The sequence below is a fragment of the Brachyhypopomus gauderio genome, chromosome 10, assembly GCF_052324685.1.
Source record: "Brachyhypopomus gauderio isolate BG-103 chromosome 10, BGAUD_0.2, whole genome shotgun sequence".
Taxonomy (NCBI): Eukaryota; Metazoa; Chordata; class Actinopteri; order Gymnotiformes; family Hypopomidae; genus Brachyhypopomus; species Brachyhypopomus gauderio.
In genome coordinates this window covers 7544236-7566001 of record NC_135220.1, presented here as the reverse complement: position 1 = coordinate 7566001, position 21766 = coordinate 7544236, and the positions used below count along the sequence as shown (strand labels likewise).

The 21766-nt window shown below is 43.3% G+C and overlaps 1 protein-coding gene across 3 annotated transcripts; it reads left to right on the top strand.

Annotated features, from left to right (window-relative positions):
- Positions 1–290: 290 nt before the first annotated feature.
- On the top strand, positions 291–21756 carry tjp2a (tight junction protein 2a (zona occludens 2)). 3 transcript variants are annotated; one of them, XM_077019126.1, is made up of 24 exons: positions 291–440; positions 6677–6760; positions 9835–9888; positions 10454–10578; positions 10721–10823; positions 11689–12499; positions 12634–12737; positions 12924–13077; positions 14303–14414; positions 14825–14949; positions 15182–15284; positions 15822–15972; positions 16140–16248; positions 16463–16682; positions 16814–16998; positions 17086–17181; positions 17265–17344; positions 17582–17792; positions 18046–18146; positions 18246–18452; positions 20118–20213; positions 20440–20718; positions 20908–20990; positions 21183–21756. In XM_077019126.1, exons 3-24 carry the CDS (start codon positions 9844–9846, stop codon positions 21334–21336), a joined length of 3654 nt encoding a protein of 1217 aa, XP_076875241.1. In that variant the 5' UTR covers positions 291–440; positions 6677–6760; positions 9835–9843; the 3' UTR covers positions 21337–21756. The 3 variants fall into 3 exon arrangements, with proteins under 3 accessions (XP_076875241.1, XP_076875242.1, XP_076875240.1); XM_077019127.1 differs by lacking the exon at positions 6677–6760 and having other exon boundaries at positions 305–440; XM_077019125.1 differs by lacking the exons at positions 291–440; positions 6677–6760 and adding an exon at positions 7064–7487.
- Positions 21757–21766: the final 10 nt, after the last annotated feature.

Here is a 21766-nt window from a genome sequence, read left to right as displayed (position 1 = left end):
TATTGAAAAACGAATTCTGAACATGCGAACGTGAAACTAACTTTACCGCAGACGGTAGGCTACTATTTAAATGTTCACATTCAAACCTCAAAACAAATAAAACACATAATTTATCTAAGGTGTATTCAGCGGAGTCTCACACCTTACATGATTGTGCGTGCACAATGTTTAAAATTATGTATTTTTTAGCGGTATGTCGAAACTTCACATGTGTGTTTACACGCTGACTAACCCGAAAGTATGGTCACGTGATTGGTTACGTATCGTGGAGAGTTCGTTGTCCACTCACCTGCACTGTCAAGACACGCCCATACCTGGAAGATTCAGGAAATCTGGGAATGTGTAAAAAAAAATCGAATCGTTTAATTTTTTCGGTCGCATTTCACACTGTAGGTAAATAAAGATCACATACAAGACTCGTAGTTATAAGAGACGTCCAGGTACGTTACCATTTTTTATTGTATGGTTTTTATTTTACGTATGGTTTTCCTGTTTATTCGGAATGGCTTCGATTGCCTATTGTTCTTGGTATCTGTTGTGTAAAACTTGTAGGCTGTGCTTGTTTTACCTTAGTGGTTCATATTGGGAGATATGGCCGTTTCCTTTCCTGATATGTGAGTCTACAGGTTTCTGGGTTTTGGTAACGAAAGTAAATTGTCGTACCAAAGCTGCACTGAAAATGGTATATTGACTTCTATTTGGTAACTTTTGGAAAGATATGCGATAAATGTAAGAAATACGACGCTGTAAGAGGAAAGACTCTCATGTATGCATCCTATAAAGATTTTAAAACGTATAACCCGTCCCTTAGTAAATGCATTAAAAGTTGGGTAACACGGACCTATAATCACTTTTTAGTGCCCGAAAGATGATAGCTCAATAACTAGGATATAGAACAGGGTTTTCAACATGAAGGACATGGAGGACCTGGGTGATACACGTGAGAAAGATACCCAGTTCAAAGTAGTATCTCCGTCAACGCTTAAGTGACTAATTAATTTGAACTACAGTAGTATAATTATTAAAAGCTACACAATTTATTTTCAAAATGTTACAATTACTCTACCCATTGTGGGGAAAACTAGTCTGCGTTAAGGGTCCAACTGCCATCCGAAGCTGTTAATTATGTTGTGCATTTTTAAAGTTTGATATTTGTAAAAGTACCAATTACTACAGGCAGATATGCGTGTTACAGATTGGTTTGGCATCTTCGCGGGTTTTGAAATTTGTCAGAGGAACCTGCCCACTTAGAGCAGTGAAAAAAGTACTCCTCTAATTTTGTACTCGTCTTTTGTTTTGGAAAAGACAGATGCACGCGTCAGACATTCCAGGTTTCCAGACTGCGACTAAAATGGTCGCAATCCCGACCATAAATATTAATTTGCGATAAATTATTTCACTCGTCAGTGGCTACAGGTGACACAAGAGCATTATTTTTATGCGTGAGGATATTTTGTAATTGGGAAATATCATTTTCTTTTGAATTTGTATTTTAAAAGTTAAACGATAGGCTGCTTTAGCTCCCACTCACATGGACGTATCTGCCCATCAACAAGTCCACAATCAAGTTGTATTACGTAGCCTAAAGTGCATCCTAAATAACAACCTACCACTCGTAAATGGGTATTTCTACCTTGCGCCAATTTGTAGTGGCCAGGTTTTGTCTCAATTTCAATAGCTTTTAAACGGCCCATCAAAAGACCTTTAAAAAGGTTGTTGATTAGGATGCAATATATATTAATGTAATATAACTTATTTGACGCTCTTATGATGGACCTTTTCAAAACTAATAAAATATTTGACATATATATAATTGGTGCAAGGTATAAATACCCATATGAGTTGTAGGTTTTCGTTTAGGATGTAGCCTACTTTGTGTAATATACCCTGTTTTATAGTCTTATGATGGACTGTTTAAAGGCCATTGAAATGTAAAAAAAAAACTGACCACCACAGAGAGGTAAGAGGTAACTTATTCAGGAGTTGTAGGTTGTTTAGGATGCATTTAATATCATATCTAACAACTAGTTTTATGGTCTTATGAAGGATTGTTTAAAAACTATAGAATTTTTGCAGAAAAACAGATTGCGCAGTGCTCTGGGGCCTTTACCACCACCACTTTCATCCATGTTAAGATAATTTGTAGACAGTGACAGTGGTACATTTAAAATAATATGTCTAATTCCGAATATGTGAAAGTGAATTAAACTTTACCGCAGTTACAAGGAAGAGAAAGACATCAGGCATGTTGGATGGCAGAGATCCTAAATAATAGATGACCTGATGTGAGTGTTGTAATACTTATTAATTTGGATATTATTATGGCACCTAGAAAAAGTTATTGGCACCTGATGTTTTCCTCTTAGGAGCCACTGGCTCCTTGAGTAATTATTTTGTCTGGAGCCCTGCATGCAAGCCATTCTTATTGCCACGGTAAGCACAATTGTTAACCCTTTAAATTTGTTATAACATTTGTATTGTATAAAAGTGAGTCGTGACTTAATGACAATGAGAAAATGTGGTTCCCGGGCTGAGACCAGTTGAGGACCCCTATTTTAGAGTATTTTCCCACCTGTGGATATTCTGCAGTTCCATACATCACTTTTCAGGGTGCAGGTTTGCAGAAGGTATCTTCATCAACTGCTATTTATTTTCTTGGAAAAAAATCCTCAGTTGTCATGTGAGTTTTAGCCGCACTGGCCTGCACAAGAAATGGCAAAACATGTTGTCGATGTTATCAATGCATGATCTCACTTCAAGACATGAGGTTATAACAGTAACCTTGTCCCAGTCCTGTAAAACTGTGGCATTAGACATGGTGATGCATAATAGTCATAATTCGTACAGCTAGCGTTCATGAAGTAAAAGTCAGAGATCGGTTAAATTCCCAAGGTTGAAAACCATGTTCACACTTTTCTCACCAAACGTACCGAACAAGAAGAGAAAGCGGCCCTACTAGTCTATTAGTGTGAAAACTGTGTGCCTTTACTGTGCATGCGGTACTTTTCTAGACCCTGGTAACCATTTAAGAACAGTGCTACATACTGAATATAATGAACCCTGATACCTTTTCAGAGCAGTTATACATACTGAATATAATTAACCATGTAACCTTTTCAGAGCAATGTAAACATACTGAATATAAATAACCATGTAACCTTTTCACAAGTGTTAACATACTGATTAAAATTAACCCTTTATGGAATGTTTTTGTTTTATGCAACAATGTCATCAAATTCTCGCGTTAGATCCTGTTAGATACCGTTGGAATTGACTGGCAGCTGGTGTTGGATCAAAAAAGGAACACCATTATATGACAGTTCAATACAATACAATAGATATGGCAGTTCAAACACAATACAGGTTACCTGTAACCTCAGTGTTTGGTTCCAAACATCTGTAGGGGAAGTTAACACTCAGCATGTGAACAGCCATATTCCTTTGCATGAGGATACATGACCTGAACTTGCTAACATTTAGAATTTGGAATGATCAGTATTTTCAGAGGGATGCACCAGTGAGATAAAGAACAGTGCTGGTGACATGAATTTGTAGGCTAATAGGTCTTTATTTTAAAAGGTGGTAGCATCTGTCGGTAGTATAAAACTCTGGTGTAACTTCATAAAGAGAGAGAGAAGCAACTAAAGGTGTTGACCATAGCTGGCTCTGCATTGTCAGAGAGGAGTATATGGAGGCCTACTTGATGTGGACATAAGATTAAAAACTAAATGTTTCATTTGTGGTCTAATACAAATCCATGAGAAACACCTGACATGAATGACAAGCTATTAATGGTTGCTGCACTATGTGAACACTGTTACCACACCATCCAATATCTGGAATGTCTGATATTTCTCAGGATATCCACAGCACACACTAAAAATGCTGCAGTATATTACAGAGCTCATTTGCATATTTAGGGCTTCTGTTGAGCACAACAGCTGGTTTTAGGATATGGATTAGGAAAGTAACTATCATGCAGCTCCAGCACACAAGCAGTGTTCACCCGATGGCCAGATCTGCTGGACTGGTGTGTGTGTCTGTTTCATTTCAACCCAACACCACCTGCTTTGTGGAAATTTTGCTTCAACCCAACACCACCTGGAGTGTGAGTTTCACCTCAATCCAACACCACCTGGGGTGAGTTTCACCTCAACCCAACACTGCAGGCAAACAGGAAGAAGTCATGTGTTTCCTGCAAGCAGCCACAGACCACTGGGCTCCAGGAAGTGCTCACCTCCGCCTTAGCTGTTCCTGTGTTTTGCTTTTTGAGGAGGATGGAATTTCACTACTGTACTAATACACCAAGCACACTCTGTCACTTAAACAGGCTCACACGCTGATTGTAAGCCTTTCAAGCCAAAAATGTAAAGGTGGCTCTAAGGTCTGGGGAAGAAAGCATTGTGAGCATTGTGTTGATCAAACAAGGCTCCGCTGTTTTCAGTGTTGACTTACCCCTGTACGAACAGGACATCTGCATTGTTAAATACAAGTCATATATACACTGATTTGCACATAGATGGTAGGCCTAGGTGCTGACTTAACAAATATTTTTATGTGTTTCATCCCTGTTGTTAATGAAATCATATGAAACAAAAGACAGCAAAACGTGCCTCAGCAACCTGAGCAGGACAGCCTGACAACTCAGGGACTAAAGACGTATAATTGTCTATTGTAGTAGTATAATATAGTATTTCTATAGTGTAGGGTGAATTATTACTTATTCCTAGGGCTAAAACTGAAAAGGCCCAGTCATCTTTGAACTCTATCCAAGGCATTGGAATGACTAACAAATTAGAGGGTCTTAATGGTGTCAGAGGAAATCTGAGAAGACCTGGCATCATGCCATGTAGGGCTTTTATAATACAATCATAAACTCGATTCTGTGTTTCTATGGTAAATGTAAATAACACATCTTTTAACTTATTTGGTTTGGTAAACATCTCTCTTTAACTGGCATTTTCTGTCTGTGTTTGTGTGTGTGTATGTGAGTGCACCTATGGAATTGGGCAGCTGTGTGAGGGTGGTGTGTGTGTGTTCGTGTTACACATCAATGCTCTGTGTAGGCAGACTCCATCTGTTGTGTAAGAGTGTTGTGTTGTGTAAGTCAGCAGCCTGCCCAACATGTTGCCTGTCTCTCTCTGTCTCTGTCTCTCTCTGTCTCCCTCTCTCCCTGCCCTTTTTGTCTGTCTCCCTGTCTCCCTCCCTCCCTCTCTCTCTCTGACAGACAACTAGCCAGAGATAAAGTGGCAACCAGAAGAGACACTAGTAGCATGTTGCACAGGATGCCACAGGATGACAGTCCTACGCAGGGTGCAGCTTTGTGTGTATTGGTGCATTCTGGGTAACAGTGTAGCATCACATGCATTTTTAGTCAGGAGAGGACTGAAGTACAACTAAGCGTGTGCGGTACAAGGCTACAGGCGGGATCTGGCCCTCTGGTGATATGCAGCTGCATCAGTCCTGGAGGCCATCTGGGCAGTGAGGAAGAGGAGTGTGGAGGAGCAGGGAGAAGATCAGTAAAGTGAGAGAGGAGAATAGTGGGGTAGGAGTGTAGTGGGGTGGTGGTGTGGTTGTCGTCATGTTTTCTGCACCTCACGTTTCTGTCCTCAGTGCAGTTATCTCGTCTGGGCTGTTGTCAGAACCACTCGGACCAAAGCCAGCTCCTATGTGCGAGCACGGGAAATCACAATGAAGCAGAAAACAGGCTTACCTGTACATAAGTGTACATAACATAACTGTACATAACTTGTACTGTTAGTCCACAGGAAAGACTGGTCATCCCAAACATTTTCTTCTGTTTAGATCATGCCCTGTGATTTTGGGATCTCTGGTGCCTTATATAGATGGGAAAGTACACTCCTCTCATTATTTATTTAATTCCTGCATCTGTGCAAAAAGATTGAGCTAAAAGGTGTATGTACTACATTTGTATATTATCAGTATTTTTTGCTAAGGAGACTTGTATATTGCTCTCTCTATGTTCTCCAGTGATGAGCTTCCTGGAGTGTAGTGGTTAAGGTTCTGTGTTTATGCACCGTGTTCAGAACTGGTTCAAATATTTCTGGAACCTTAAGCAAAATTCTGATAAATGCCCTCCAGCCTGAATAACGTGACCATGACAGTTGCACCTGATTCTCCTCTATATATATTTAAATATATGTATGTATGGATGTATGGAGAATTATATTTTATATTTATATGAAGCATATTTATTTACCAAGCATGTGCCTGGCTGTTATATAAACAAATCATAGTCAAAGAGTGTTTGCTTAAACCTCTCATTTCCTCCACTTTAAAGAAAACATTTTGAAAACTCTAACCAGTTACCTGATGTTGCTTTTTATAGCATGTTTCTTACTTTTTTATTTAAAGAACAAAACAGATAAAAATCATGTTCTTTTTTCCCCAGAGTGTAGTTGTTTGATGTTTGATGTCAGTGTTCCAGTATGAACTATAATTTTCATAAAGGACAAATACATCCACGTTGCCTTTCTTACAATGATGAATTAGAATGAATTAGAACATCTTGGAACTATACTTCAAACTGGTCAGAAGGATCAAATGGCTCATTCTAATACATCTTGATTGTTTAATAGTCTAACTCTGATAAACACTTGACTTTTTTCAAGATTTTCTTTGCTTCAAATGGACATTGTTATTTATTTTATTGAAGGGACCGGTCCACTGCCAAAGTGCCTGTTTTACTTCACCAAAGAAGCTCTGGCTTTGTTCTTCATTGACTATCTGCTACTATAAGGTACCAGTTTCTTTTTTCTTATGCAGGACTGTAGCCTTAAATTATTTAAAATTTCATATTTGAAACATTGTATATGTATTTATTTATTTCACTGTAGATGTTCGTTTAATAATAGATTTTTAAGTAATAGTTAGAATAATAGTTACGTGTCAAAGATGTCTAACGAACATTTGCCTAACAAACAGTTTATGAACATCTCTGAGACGTCACCCAAGAAAAGCATGTTGTTTTGTAACTGGTGTTACAAAACTGGTAATGTCTTACGATTGTGGATAGCGGGGGTGGATAGCGGATCATATCGGCAGCTTGTCCCATGTGGAGGCGGAAATTTTGGAACAGTCCACTTTACGGAGTAGTCTAGAATGTGTAAAAGAAACTTCGTCTTTAAAAAGTTAACTTAATAACATATTAATTTATTTTATCCCGGGTTAGTCTGATAACATTAACACATGCGTTGAAGAAAAATATTTTTAGTTTCCCCCCCTATGATTCATTGGTGCACTCGGGAATTACGCTACAGTGGACAAACAATAGCGGTTCAAAGTTTAGTTAATGGTGGTGCCGTATGGTCGGACAAAGTAGCCATGAGTTAAATGTAAAGATTTGTTTTATTATAATTATTTAAATGATATTCATGTAGCCTATGTATGCATATACGTCTTGTATGATGCCTGTGTTTGTGGACAGACTGGCTTTTCTGAGTAAAAACCTACAGGGACACTGGCATGTGAGTATTGACGAAACTTAATCAGCAACCGATGAGAAAGTCCTTTAAATGGTGCCACACATGAGACGTGCGCTTAGAGGCTAAATAAGACTTCCGTTTAGTTAGTGGGCTACTCTTAATTTCTGCCCACCGTGCACCGATAGTCTGTCGGGGAGATCGTGAGGCATTAAGGGTTCGTCCACCTGTTGCTGTCTCAGATCAGCATGGTAGATGCAGCGAATGTAACCGAGAAATGAATGTTAACAAGGGAAAACACGGCAGTGAACTTGAGGGACCCAAGATCCCAAGTTAGTTCATGCATGTTGATTTCTCTCGTTGGTCTCGCTCATATCACACACTGAAAGCTTTCCACCTGTAGTGCTGTTTCTCTGTGTTGACGCAGATAAACAGGCAGATCCCCATAATAAAACCACAAGCAGTTTTTGGTGCCTGATGTCTGAATGTGTCCTGTCTCATCAGCAGATGTATGTTGTTTGGTTTCCCCTTGTTTGTCTGCTGCAGGACTACATCTGATGCAGTGTTTTTATTCAGTTACTGTCGTTTGTTGTACAGAGTAAAGACAAAGTAGTAATGCCCCTCAGGTTTGTTCCATTGGTTATTTTGATCAGTCTCTGGCATTAAGCTCGGTTAATCACATTTGTGAACACCCTTTGGCTAATTCTACCTCTTTTCCTTGACAAATCTGAGCAAGTGATCTAATTTCTGGGATGGGTTTGTTGCATAGCTGTTACCATTTAGTTCCCTGACATGAGTGTTGTTCCTCTTACTGTGCTCATACTGTGTCTAGAAACACTAACGTTGGATTTGGTTGCTGGGAACTTTTTTAATCTCTGGTGAAATTAAACCACACAAAAGTAAACCAAACTTTATCTTCACAGTACAGATATCTTTATCTTATTTATGCTTTCTGTTTTGAGATTTTTGAATTGCTCATAGAGATTTTAGAACCACAGATGTAGTGTAGAGGGCACTGAACCTGGGGCACTGTGGAACCCTGGGATGCGTGATAACAGCACAGAGTGACATTATGCACCATGCTGTGACCCTCTCTGCACTTACCAGGGTCCAGATTGAGAGACCTTTCTGAGAGGTTGTGGAGTTGCAATGCACAGTCCACTGTCTGGATGGTTAGATGCAGTAGTAACGGATCAGTCATTGTTTAACTGGCATAGAGCCAACTTGCAACACCCTGGGGTGTGTGTCTGTGTGCGTCTCGCTCTCTCTCTCTCATATGTACGTAAACACTCCGTCTACTTTTGCAGTATGCAGAGGTCCAATGGTGCGGGTGTTGTCCATGCTGGAGGGAGCTTAGATCATATACAATAAGCCCCAAGTTCCGACCATGCTCTGCAACTTAAACTGTGTCTTCAAGCCAGCTGGGCTGAAAGGGGCAGTGTGAAGAGGCACAGGTGTGTGAGCGATGGTGAGGAATGCCCAGTCTCCTTGGCTGGCCACATATGGGTGGTATTACCCCTTCATCACATGGCCTGGTGAGAACCGCACTCATGCGGGCATGCACTGTGCTTAGGTCAGCTGAAATCAGTCATCAAGGCTATATTTGATTGGTGAGTGCAGTATCATGATATTGTAGATTCTTTTTAAGATTTGTGAAATGCAGAACCACTCTTGAGCTAACTGCTGCTATCCACCCTGGGGAAAGCCACCTCCTGCCCTGCTATCTACCCTGTGCCAGCCATCTTCTGCTTAACTAGCTATAGATGAAGCATCAACCTACTACCCTGGCCCCTCTCACCACCCCAAATTATACCCTGCTATGACTGTATCTCCACAAACCTGGACTACTATAATGAACAATCAAGAAATCTAGGACTCTCAAGAATAAGAATTAGATAAACAAAGAAGTTTTGTGTCTCTATGTATCTGTCCAGTTATCTGTCCAGTTATTGTTGTTGGGGTTAAGAGGATGCGTTGTTGTAACTTGTACAACTGTTCTAAAAAGCGCAATATAAATACATTTAGTTTTAATTTGATCATTAGGAGAACTTTTGAGGGTTGTTATTTGTGAATTTATGTTAGTCTAATATTAGCTTATTAGTGACTTACTAGCTCTATATATAAAAGTGCAGAATTCATAATTATTTTGTAAGTTAGTGTGTGCACATAATTGCGTAAGCAGGCTTTGAGTGAGCGCATGCTCCATATTTGCTGTGAGTGACTCGGTACAGTAGACTCGAGTGAAGTCCTGTACCAGTTTTTCCTCATACCTCACCGCTCCTTTTATTTACAAGAATGCTGCGAACTCCACAGCCCAGTGGCACGGTTTAACGGCAGCTGTACAGAATCTCACTCGGCTGTACATAATCTGACGTTGGTGTTTCTCCCTCAGAACCCCTTCATGGAGGAGACAGTGTGGGAGCAGTTCACGGTAACCCTGCAGCGGGTGAGTCTGCTCAGCCATTCAGTACTGTAATCTCATACACGGCCATTCAGTACTGTAATCTCATACACGGCCATTCAGTACTCACACACAGCCCTTCAGTACTGCAGTCTCACACACGGCTATTTAATACAGTTCTTCAATTTCACACACAGGTATTCAGTACAGTACTGTACTGTAATCTACCTGCAGTGATTAAGTCGCCTGGTCTCTCTCTCAGCCATGTAGTGGAGTGCAGCACTGTAATATCCAGGCTCCTGGTATTGGGTTCTGCTGTAATTTTCTTAGGTGCTACGCTGCCCATCACTGCATCTGCTCACTGATCCAGTTATAGCACACAGCTTTTATAATAACATGCTCGCTTTTTGACTGTAAGCAGGCCCCTCCCCCATCTAAAGCGGTCTTTCCAATCAGTCCTGCATGCTCACTAGATGTCTCTCTCTCTCATCTGTTCTCTCCCCCCCCCCTCCCTCCCATCTGGATCTGGTTGAACAGGGCTAGTGCAGTAGGTTGCACATAGACAACTGTGCTTATATGGTCTGAATTACAGCATATTGTCTCAATGTAGGACTCCAAAATGGGGTTCGGAATTGCTGTGTCAGGGGGGAAAGACAATCCAAACGAAGACACAGGCGAGATCTCCATCATCATCTCTGATGTGCTTCAGGGAGGCCCTGCAGATGGTCTGCTGTTGTGAGTTGCATCATCAGCAATCTCATTCCTATGATTTAGTTCCTACAATCTTATTCCTATGATTTAGCTCCTACAGCCTCATTCCTTCAGATTGCCTACACAGCATACATTCACACCTCTGCTCTTTCCTTTGGGCTTGTAGTGAGAATGACCGAGTGGTTCAGGTGAACACATGGCCCATGGAGAGTGTCCCTCACTCCTTTGCTGTACAGACTCTTCGCAAGTGTGGCAAAGTTGCCAAAATAGTGAGTGGGATATTTTAAGGAAATGTTTTAAATTAAGATTCAAGTGCAGTGCTTTTTAAATATTTGGTTGCTTTTTTCTGAATCTGCATCCTTTTGAAATAAAATATGGCAAAAAATGTAACTCCCATATGCTGATTTTATGCTTTATATGGTTTGTTTGAACCCCACCAGAGGGTGGTGGTTTGTGAATCTCTAGTACATTTACATTTACGGCATTTAGCAGATGCTATTATCCAGAGAGACTTGCACAGTGCTTTGCATCCTAGATAGTAGCATAGATGGGTCAGAATTCAAGATACCTTTTATCCAGACTACTACTAAACTACAGGAATCAATGCCATTACCTGTATTCCAAATTAACATAAACTTAAACAACAGGAATTAAAACTTGTACATAGAAGTGTAAATAACAATAAACAGATTAACATACAATGAAAAGTACAAGGACAACACGTGCTATCTGCGGTGTTGGTGCTCATTTAAGAACTCAACAAACAGGTGAATCTTCAGTCTGTTTGAAGAGTGAAATGGACTATGCAGGCTGAACAGCTAGTGGAAGATCGTTCCACCATCTAGTAAACTCCCAGTGAAAAGCATAGCACAATTATTCCAAATTTGCAAATTGTGAAATACAGAAAGTTTTTCCAGATTAATATTTTTATTTTATTTTTTTGTCTTTTCATGACTAAAATTTCCTAATTTTTCTAATTTCTTTTTACAGGATCATGTTCTTGTAGTGCAGCTGGTCATAATTTATTTGCTTTCATTTAAATTAAGTGAGGATGATTTGTGAAGCAGTATTAAATATAAAAAAATGCTGGGAATGTAAATGTTTGCAGTAGTTTCACCTCCTCCCCTCCTACAGATAGTGAAGAGACCCCGAAAGGTTCCCATCAGCATCACAAAGCATGCACCAACCCCGGATATTCGCGTCTTCAGTAACCGTGACTATGGCGATGATTACGGTGATGACTACGGCGACGAATATGACCAGGACCGTGGCAGCATGTACAGTGGGCACATGGACTATGACGCCGGCTCAGAGCGAGGCTGTCCGGACTCTGAGTACAGCTACGGCCGGCCGCGAACCCTGGAGCGGGGCATCAGCCCTGAGCGCCAGTACCGGCGGGATGGTAGCCGGGGGCGACAGCTGGACCGGGAGCAGAGTCCCGAACGTCCGTACCGGCGGGATGGCAGCCGGGGGCGACAGCTAGACCGTGAGCAGAGTCCTGAACATCCGTACCGACGGGACGGGAGCCGGGGGCGACAGCTGGACCGTGAGCAGAGTCCCGACCGCCAGTACAGACGGGATGGTAGCCGTGGGCGACTGTTGGACCGGGAGTACAGTCCCGAGCCCCGTCACCATAGCCCAGACCGCCGCTACCGTAGCGAACACACCCTGGACCGGGACCACAGCCCGGACCAGAGTTACCGTTCCAATCGAGCTCTGGGCCGAGGTCGTAGCCCAGACCGCCGTTACCGCAGTGACTACACACTGGACCGAACACATAGCCCTGAGCTGGCCCACCGCATCCCAGAGCCGAAGAGGTTTGATGAGGTGGCAAAGAGAAGCGGAAGCCGTGACGGACTAAAGCGGACACCCTCACCCCCACGAACCACAGAGACCCTGGAGAAACCCATCAATGTTACACTGCAGAAGAACAGACCCAACGAGGGTATGGAGAGTCCCATCATCACACGACCTGGTGGTTCAGTGCTCCTTTCTTAAAAACCTCACTGCTGTGAGACAGCAGCTGTGGTGTTAGAGCCACACCCTTCACCCCTCACATCTGTTTTCTCCTCCACCCAGAATATGGTTTGCGTTTGGGAAGCCAGCTCTTCATTAAAGAGATGACCGGCACAGGACTAGCATCCAGGGACGGCAACCTGCAGGAGGGCGACATCATCCTTAAGGTTCGTATAAGAAATGCTTCGACCTTCGCGGGGGAGCTGGTCTTTGGGCCTTACAGATGGCTGCCTCTGGGATTTTTCTTTGCAAGAAAATAAATTAGACATGTAGTCAGAAAGAATGGTGATAAAATCAATAATAAGTTTGGTAAAGAGCATCAAAGGAATCTCTCCCGTCCTCTCCTTTCTCAGATCAATGGTACAGTCACAGAGAACCTGTCCCTGAGTGATGCAGGGAAACTAATCGAGAAGTCTCGTGGGAAACTGCAGCTGGTAGTGCAGAGGGATCGCCGCAAGGTTCTAATTCGCATCCCACCAATGGCTGACAGTGATTCTGAGCTGGACGGTAAGTCAAGCCAATCAAAAACCTCTTGGATGCTGCTTAAGAAGTGTAGCCTTTTGAGTCATGATGAGTCCACCCACAACCTCTTGTGGATGAGCTTGAAATCACACACTGCTGAAATGCATTAGCTCTAAAAATGCTTTAGCATTTGGGGTCCATTTACATCCAATTATCTACATCCGGGTCACGGGTGCAGTAGCCTAAGCAAGGAGTCCCAGGTTTCCTTCTCCCCAGCCACCTCTTCCAGGTCTTTTGGGAGGATACAGAGGCATTTCCAGGACAGTTGAGGGATGTAATCTTTCCTGAATGTCCTGGCTCCAGGACACCTCACCAGGGAGGTGCCCATGGAGCATCCAGACCAGATGCCTGAACAACTTCAACTGGTTCCTCTCTACCTCTAGGAGCAGCTCTACTCCAAGTCTGTTCTAGATGATCAAACTCCTTACCCTATCTCTATGGGAGAGCCCAGACACCCTGTGTAGAAAACTAACTTGAGCCACTTCTTTCTTTTGGTGACTACCCAGAATCGTGACCATAGGTGAGAGTCGGAACATAGATTGACCAGTAAATTGAGAGCTTTGCCTTTTCGCTCAGCAACACTGCAGCCGCTGCACTGATCTGCCTGTCAACCTCCCGTTCCATCCTTGCCTCACTCTTGAACAAAAACCCGAGATACTTGAACTCATTCACTTAAGGCAAGGACATACTCCCGACCCGGAGAGAACATTCCACCATTTTCCGAATGAGTACCATGGTCTGTCTTACTTTTGGAAGGGGTATAAACATTAATTCATTTTAATACCTAGGAAGTCTGGCTCTTTTAGCAGGGTTTATACGGGGGTTTGACATCCTTGAAAATACTTGAATTTTAATGTTGCATTTTCCAGGTTTGAAAAATGCTGGAATTTTAGCTAAAGTACTTGAAAATGCTTGCAATTGTAACTATTTCATTTCACAACAAATAGCTGTCTGACCGAATAGTTCCCTTGTATTACTTCCTCTTGTAATTCCATCTCCCACAAATCACTGCTAATTACCATTAAAATAGGAAATGTCTTTACTTTGAGGCCTTCAGTATATGGATCTGTGCTGCTGAATCGTTTCTTCAATGCAAGTCTGTCACATACCACTGAAAAGTAAAAAAAATAATAATAATAATAAAATTGTGGTCCGCCACTCATGTAATGACATTTTGTCTTTTTTGGCTTATTTGGTGCATTTCCCACAGATATCTCGGAGATTGAGTCCTACCGGTCATATTCTCCACAGGACGACCGGCGAGGTCATTTCTCGGACCCGTCACCCCACTCGTCCAATGAGAGGCTCCGTGAAAAAAACAGGTGACTAGCTGATTGGACAGAGATTTACTGTAGTGCAACGCACCCTTCAGTGTATAATTGTAGTGTGATTAAAAGTGTGAAGTTATACATTCATTACATGAGAATTCTTATTGAAACTTTCTGACGTAATGCAGGAGCATATTTACATGGGCAAACAGATCTGGGTCATTTTCTGTGACCTGTTAAAATCTGACAAATGTCAAAGGTGACAACAGGAAATTGATGCCAGGAACTCTTATAAACTTTCCACAGATATTCAAACATCCACGTTGTTTCTGCTTTAGTGTACTTAAAATGACCTGGCATTGCTTTTAACGGTCCCATCGTTTTCATGAAACAAAATGATTCCCATTATTGGTGATTGGGGGCGGAGTTGTTAGAGGTGAAGTCTTGGATGTATTTTATTGCAGGGATGACCCTCCGAGCAGACTGGCTAAGAAAGGCGCCATACCAACACCTTTTCTAGCAGCTGCAGATGATCTTCCCCCTCCACCACCGATGGAGGAAGACGAACTTCCCCCTGAGGAAGCTCCAGGTAAAAACACTGCCCCCCCCCCCCCCACCCCGGCAGTCTGAGAGTTTGAGTGGTAGTAAATAACACTTTAAACTAACTGAGAGACAGAAATCTCAGAAATCTTGTCTTACTGTAAGTGGCTGAAAGGAAATTGTAGAATTGTAATTTATTTGCTCCTAATTTTTTTGCCCTTAATTTAATTACCGGTACTCTTAATTTAATCACTCTTAATTTAAGTGCTCTTTGCCAACAGCTCCAGTGGTCAGTGCTACCCCCAAATTCAGCCTTCCACCAAAACCCAAAGTGCCTCCAAAGACCCCCCTGCGACCGAACCCAGAGGACCTGGAGCTCTACGGGTCCGTAAGAGTGCTTTTGTCACTGTACAAATGTTATGATTAGAGAAGTACACATAATTGTTTTTTACAAGGGTCAAGGGTTCACTTTTAGCCTTTAACTACTGAAATTTTTTAATTTATAGTTTGGTTAAGTGAGGTACAGGCTATTCCAGTTTGATTCTATTTCAGCTGGATTTCAAGTACAGCGGTGTCAGAACATTACAAAATTCAGTCACATCCACAACTGGAAAAGATGGCTTTGTTTCCGTCTCACTTTGCTGTTCAGAGCAAAGCAAGCGGACATCAGTATTCTCTCCGCACATTCAGATGACCTCTGACACCACATAGGCCAAAATATGTCTTTGAGGAAATGCTAGCCATCACCTTCCAGCTTATAGGTGGTGAAGGAGCTACTGGGTAGAAAAAGTATTAATAATAGATTCTAATCATTTCTGGAGACAACAGGCCATATGTTGCAGGCCTTCTTTCCTGGTTCTTCAGTTGAAGTTCAATTCATAGCTTGTGTGTTTACATGTGAGTACATGTCTCTGTCTGCAGTCCCAGCACCATGATGGTGCACTTCCAGAAGGGTGACAGTGTGGGCCTGCAGCTGGCGGGGGGCAACGACGTGGGCATTTTCATAGCGGGTGTTCAGGAGGACAGCCCCGCAGAGGTCGAGGGCCTGTGCATTGGGGACCAGATAATGAAGGTACACCAAACCACCAGCACACTGTTCTGTGGGGTGCTGAGTGTCTGCACTTATACGGTGGGAGTCACAACAATAGCATGCAAACATTTCTGGATTGTCTCTTTAAAATTTAAAATAATTAGAAGAAGAGAATAAAGTTAAATATCCCAATTGATTTGTCCCTGCAGGTGAACAGCATGGACTTCAGATGTATGGTGAGAGAAGATGCAGTACTGTACTTGCTGGACATTCCAAAAGGAGAAGACGTGACCATCCTAGCACAGAGCAAGCCTGATGGTGCAGTTGCCCTTTCTTACACCTTTAACTAGTAGCATATTTCTGTATTGCCTTGTGAAAATGTGATAACTACATGAGTTTCACCATACCGTACTTTCTTAATGCACTGTGCATTGCATATTTATTAATGCAGATGTTGAGTCTTGGTGATTTTACATTTAAAATAAATTATCCTTGCTTTTGAAAACCTTCTCTGTTTGCTTCATAATGGCAGTGTATAAGGACGTGCTGGAGTCGGGTCGAGGAGATAACTTCTTCATCAGAACCCACTTTGAGCATGAGCGGGACTCTCCACAGGGCCTGACCTTCTCCAGGGGGGAGGTCTTCAAGGTGGTGGACACTCTGTATGATGGCAAACTGGGCAACTGGTTGGCCATCCGCACCGACAAAGACAACCAGTTACTGGACAAAGGTGTCATCCCCAGCAAGAGCAGGTCAGGAGGTGTTTCAGTGCAGCTACTGTGTAACTGTAGCTTGCTGTTCCAGAATCCACTTTACTTCCCTCATAACCCTCTGTTCGGCTGGCTACCATGGTCCCATGCTCAACTGTGACTCTCACTTGCAGGGCCGATCAGATGGCCAACGTGCAGAACACCCAGAAGGGAGCAGCCAATGACAGGGGAGATTTCTGGAGGTTAAGAGGTCAAAGGGCAGGAAAGAAGAAGGACCTCCGCAAGAGCAGAGAGGATCTCACGGCCACACCTGTCACCACACGCTTCCCAGCATATGAGAGGGTAGTGCTCAGAGAAGGTGCGTCTTATAGCATGTTTCAGCAAAACATTTGTTCCATGAACCAAGTGCTTAGTGTTTTGTGACTCTGTTTCTCATGCTTCCTAGCTGGATTCAGGAGACCTGTGGTTCTTTTTGGTCCAATTTCTGATGCGGCTAATGAGAAATTAGCCAATGATCTGCCAGAGGAATACGTCATTGCCAGTAGGTGACTAGTGTCGGGTTGGGCTAGAAGGCTTTTATATCTGCAGGTGTCCAAAAATGAGGGTTTTTTTTGTTGTTCACAGAGACAGAGCCCAAAGATGCAGGCACAGAGAAGTCTTCAGGAGTGGTGAAACTGAACACTATCCGGCAGATCATTGAACAGGTAAACCATGCCCATTAGGCTATGCCCATTAAGCCCCACCCATTAAACCCCAACTTTTTTTTTCCTGAGGTTCCTAGAGGTTTCTAAAAAAAAAAAGCAGTGAGATTCAAATCTCTCACTCATTCTCTCTCTCTCTCTCTCTCTCTCTCTCTCTCTCTCTCTCTCTCTCTCTCTCTCTCTCTCTCTCTCTCTCTCTCTCTCTCTCTCTCTCTCTCTCTCTCTCTCTCTCTCTCTCAGGATAAGCATGCTCTGCTTGATATCACACCCAAAGCTGTGGACACACTGAACTACACTCAGTGGTACCCCATCGTGGTCTTCTTGAACCCAGACAGCAGGCAGGGCGTGAAGACAATGAGGAACCGCCTGGTACCTGGCTCCAATCGCAGTTCTCGGAAACTCTACGAGCAGGCCGTCAAGCTGCGGAAGACCTGCTCCCACTTATTTACTGGTCAGCACAGCCTCTACTCGTCAGCACAGCCTAGACCAGAAGCTCTATCTGGGTGCTCATAGGGGATTTTTTCTTTTATTCCATACTGCCAAAATGTGTTTATTACTATAGGACATTGTTTAAAACAGCTTTGGAACTATGGAACTAATGCTAATATATCATAATCACTTGACAGCATGAACAACATAACGAAAAGCTTGGCGCAGACAACTGGAAAGCACTGGTCTTTCTGTTCTCCTGTTTTGTGCTGCAGACACTGTGGACCTGAATGCGAGTCACGACGCCTGGTACGGAAGCCTGAAGGACACCATCAACACACAGCAGAAACGGGCCGTGTGGGTTTGCGAGAGTAAGGTAAGAGTCAAAAGGCTCTCGCCACAACCATGTCCGAGTCCCTCAACTCTTATGACTTGAAACAATGCCATAAACTCTAACATGAACTCTGCCGTTTAGCTGGAAGGCTTTGAAGAGGACCTTGACCAGCAGGATGACCGTATGTCCTACCTGTCGGCCATGAGCGCAGACTACCTGAGCATGGACAGCCGCTTGACCAGTGACGACGAGGGAGGGGCATACACAGACAACGAACTGGACGAGGCGGTGGACGAGCCCCGAGTATCGGGCACCAGCCGCTCGTCTGAGCCGGCCCTCCCAGATGAGGTGAGCCCAGAACAGGAGCTATGTGTGCAATCATGGATTAATGGAGTGGATTGACATGGTTGAGGATTAGTGGGTCAACATGGCTGGGGATTAGTGTTTCTTGAAGACTCAGGTCTACCTGTGAAGATGGCGAGGGACTCTGTGGTATGGACATGTGTTCTAAGTCCATTGTACTGGATGCTGGTGCAGAACAGAGGCTGAGGTTTGGTGAGGGGCAGTGGTGTAAGACGAGCTATACCTGTGGCACAAAGGCGCGTTCAGGTCCATCGTTGGCCATGTAAGCGTTGGGGGTCTGACCTGCCTCGGCTAAGGGTGATGCGTGTGAACCAGGGAAGACAACACAAGTTATGCACCTCTCTTCTGGATCAGCACAAGAACATCAACAAGGAGCAAGTTGCAGTTTTCTGGTCTTGCAGTTATGAGGGACTAGTCGAGCAGTGGCATGTCTGGAAAGAGATGTCAACATATGTGAAGCCTGTATGTCCTGGGCATGTATGTTCTGTAAACCATGTACCTATATGACACTCAGTGATGTATGATCTTCATAACTTCATAATCAGATTTCAGCAGTTATGATTATTCAAGTTGTCATATAAACCAGCATACTGTTTGAAATTTGGCCTTCAGGAATCAGATTCAGGAGTCAGGAGACTGGACGGCTTCAGTGTTGACAAGTTTATTGACACACAGAGCATGTAGCAAAGTGGATCACGACCAGTTCTCCTGTAGTCTATTTGGGAGGACCTTATATACATTGTAGAATGTGGGAGGAGGGAGGAGGAGGAAGACGAGTTTAAGGGGGGTATATAGGGGATGAAGGTGAGGAGGAAGAGGAGTTTAAGGGGTCACTGTGGGATGAAGGTGGGGGCACTTGGGCAATCAACATTGGGTTGGGTAGTTGATAGTCATGACCTTAGGGTTAAGACTTCAAAGGATATACAAACAAAGGACAGAACTGTTGGGCATGCAAAGGTGGGCAACCATCAACACTTCTCAGGGATTCTGATGGTTACCCCATCAGGGGTTGATTGTATATAGACAGACAGCAGATGAAGAATAATCTCCATAGAGACAAAGGGGTGAGATCTGGAAGAAGCATATTTTCTCTCAATACTCGTACTCAGCACAATTTCTTAGATCAGTGTTTTAGCTTGGTAATCTCTTTGCATATTTCTTACTCTGATTTCTTATGGGGATCTCTCAGTCTGCACATGCATGCAAAAGTAACCAAGCTCTCCTGGAAGCAGCAAGTGGGATGAAATGCAGAACCGTCGAAACAGCTCTCTGACTCTTGGCGAGACTCAAATGCAGCACATGCTTGAGAAAATAAAGAACTTGAATTGTGCACCATTAATCACCATTAATGAGCTTATAAGATCCATATTTTCCAGTAAAGTGAGTTCATGTTTACAAAAGGCCACGGCAGGAAGTTTGATGTTTATGTAACATTCTGTGAAATTATTAGCTGGTTTTAGTAGAAAACTTATAAAGTAGAAACTATGAAAAAAGTAGACATGCTGTTTTTACCTGATTGGTGTTATCCTGGAGTTTCCCCATTATTTGAATACCAAAAATGAAACACACTCAGTGTGATGTGATGTTTTTGTGCGTGCGTGTGCTGGGAAGCCCCCTGACGCCACTCCTCCCTGCCCTCTCACCCTACAGAAGCCTGCCCCTGTGCCCCGTATGAAGCGTGCTGGAAGCCGGGAAGTGCTGCGTGACCCCAGCCCACCACCCTCCTTCGTCCCAGAACCCCCCAAGGTAGGCGCTCCCTCCTTTAACCCCCTACTCCTCCTGTGCTATTGTCTGTTGCAGCACTGCACCTGTTCCTAAAGAAGCCCCTTAGCATCTGTCCTTCTGTCTGTGTGCCTCATGCCTTCATTTTTTGTCATTTGATCACAGCAGACAGGAAAGACACCCATCTCTCCCTGCAGACATCTCTCATTTCTCTACCATTTTCCACCATTACTCCACACTTTTATTCCAGGCCAAGCCGCATTCTCGAGGTGGTGACGTGAGGGGCTTTGACTCACCCTCCAGCAGCATGGTGAGCAGTGAGACCCCTACCAGCCCCAGGCCCCTCCCGCCGCCTGTGGCCCAGAAGCCCAGCTTCCTGGGCCGGCCCAGCTCGGCAGCAGAATCCCCCTCACAAGTGGATGACCCTGCCCAACGTTCCTTCCTGGGCAAGGTGAAGGCCTTTGAGCAGATGGACCACATGGCCCGTACACAGAGGATGCTGGAGCTACAGGAGGCTGAACATGCACGGGTTAGTCACACACACACACACACACAAATACTTGCATCTTATTCTTCAACTCCCGTCTTAGAGCAGCAGAGTCAAACACAAGCATATGTAGTTGATGGTGAATTTATGATTAAAGTCATCTTTTGGCTCACTCAGATTTAATTGTGAATCTAAACAATTATTGAACCATCGTCTCTTTTTTGTCTTCAGCTGGAAATCTCTCAGAAACACCCAGACATTTATGCTGTCCCTGTCAAGCCAAAGCCCGGTCAGAACAGACCACAGCCTATTGGGTGTGTCCAAAGATTGTATATCAAATAAAGTTTAGTGTTCTTGTACTATATTGACTCATGAATGGGTCACGATAATCTGTTCAGAGTTCTTGCACTCTGTTTACTCATGAATGAATCACTATAATCTGTTCATTTTATTTGCTGTGCTCAGAGTATTTAATTGCTCCATTTAATTGCTCCATAATTTTCCAGCTCCACCGCAGAGCTTCATGGCATAGTTTCCAAGACGTCCTTCTCAGAGGGCCGTTCTTCTCACGCCAGCGAGGAAGAGGACCTCTGCCAGCTCTCAGAGCAGTCTCGCCGAGGCTACTACAACCCCAAGAAATACAATGACACCGAGCTGTAGGACTCAAAGCTTCCAAGGCTCTCCCTACCCACAAACTAGAATAATTTTGTTGTAACCCACGTGTCATATACACGGGGACTAAAATGTCCCCTTACATAGAGTGTGGCTTTTGGTACATACCTTAAGCAAATTAAACAGCATGTCCAACAACATCCTTAATGAAGCAGCAGTGTTCATATGCATTAGGGTTGGGGGTCACGCTTTTTATATGATACTAAGGAAAGCTGGACATATTTGTGTCGTGTACTGCTTCTACCTTGTCTTTACTTCACATGTTGTGTACCAATTTTCTCCACTAATGTAAATCTGTAGTAGTTTGAGTTCTATTCCGTACTGGGAAGTGTTGTAAACCTCTGCACTTATTTGAACGGTATGTGGGCTTAACTTGCAATAAATACAACATCAGTTGCTTTAAATGCAGTCCTAATTG

Excerpts from the sequence above, each read along its gene's own strand:
- tjp2a (XM_077019125.1), top strand. The coding sequence starts at position 7,404 with ATGTATGCATATACGTCTTGTATGATGCCTGTGTTTGTGGACAGACTG. Across the intron at positions 16,999-17,085 it reads GAGGGTAGTGCTCAGAGAAG|CTGGATTCAGGAGACCTGTG; the intron begins GTGCGTCTTATA and ends CATGCTTCCTAG. Across the intron at positions 17,182-17,264 it reads AGAGGAATACGTCATTGCCA|AGACAGAGCCCAAAGATGCA; the intron begins GTAGGTGACTAG and ends TGTTGTTCACAG.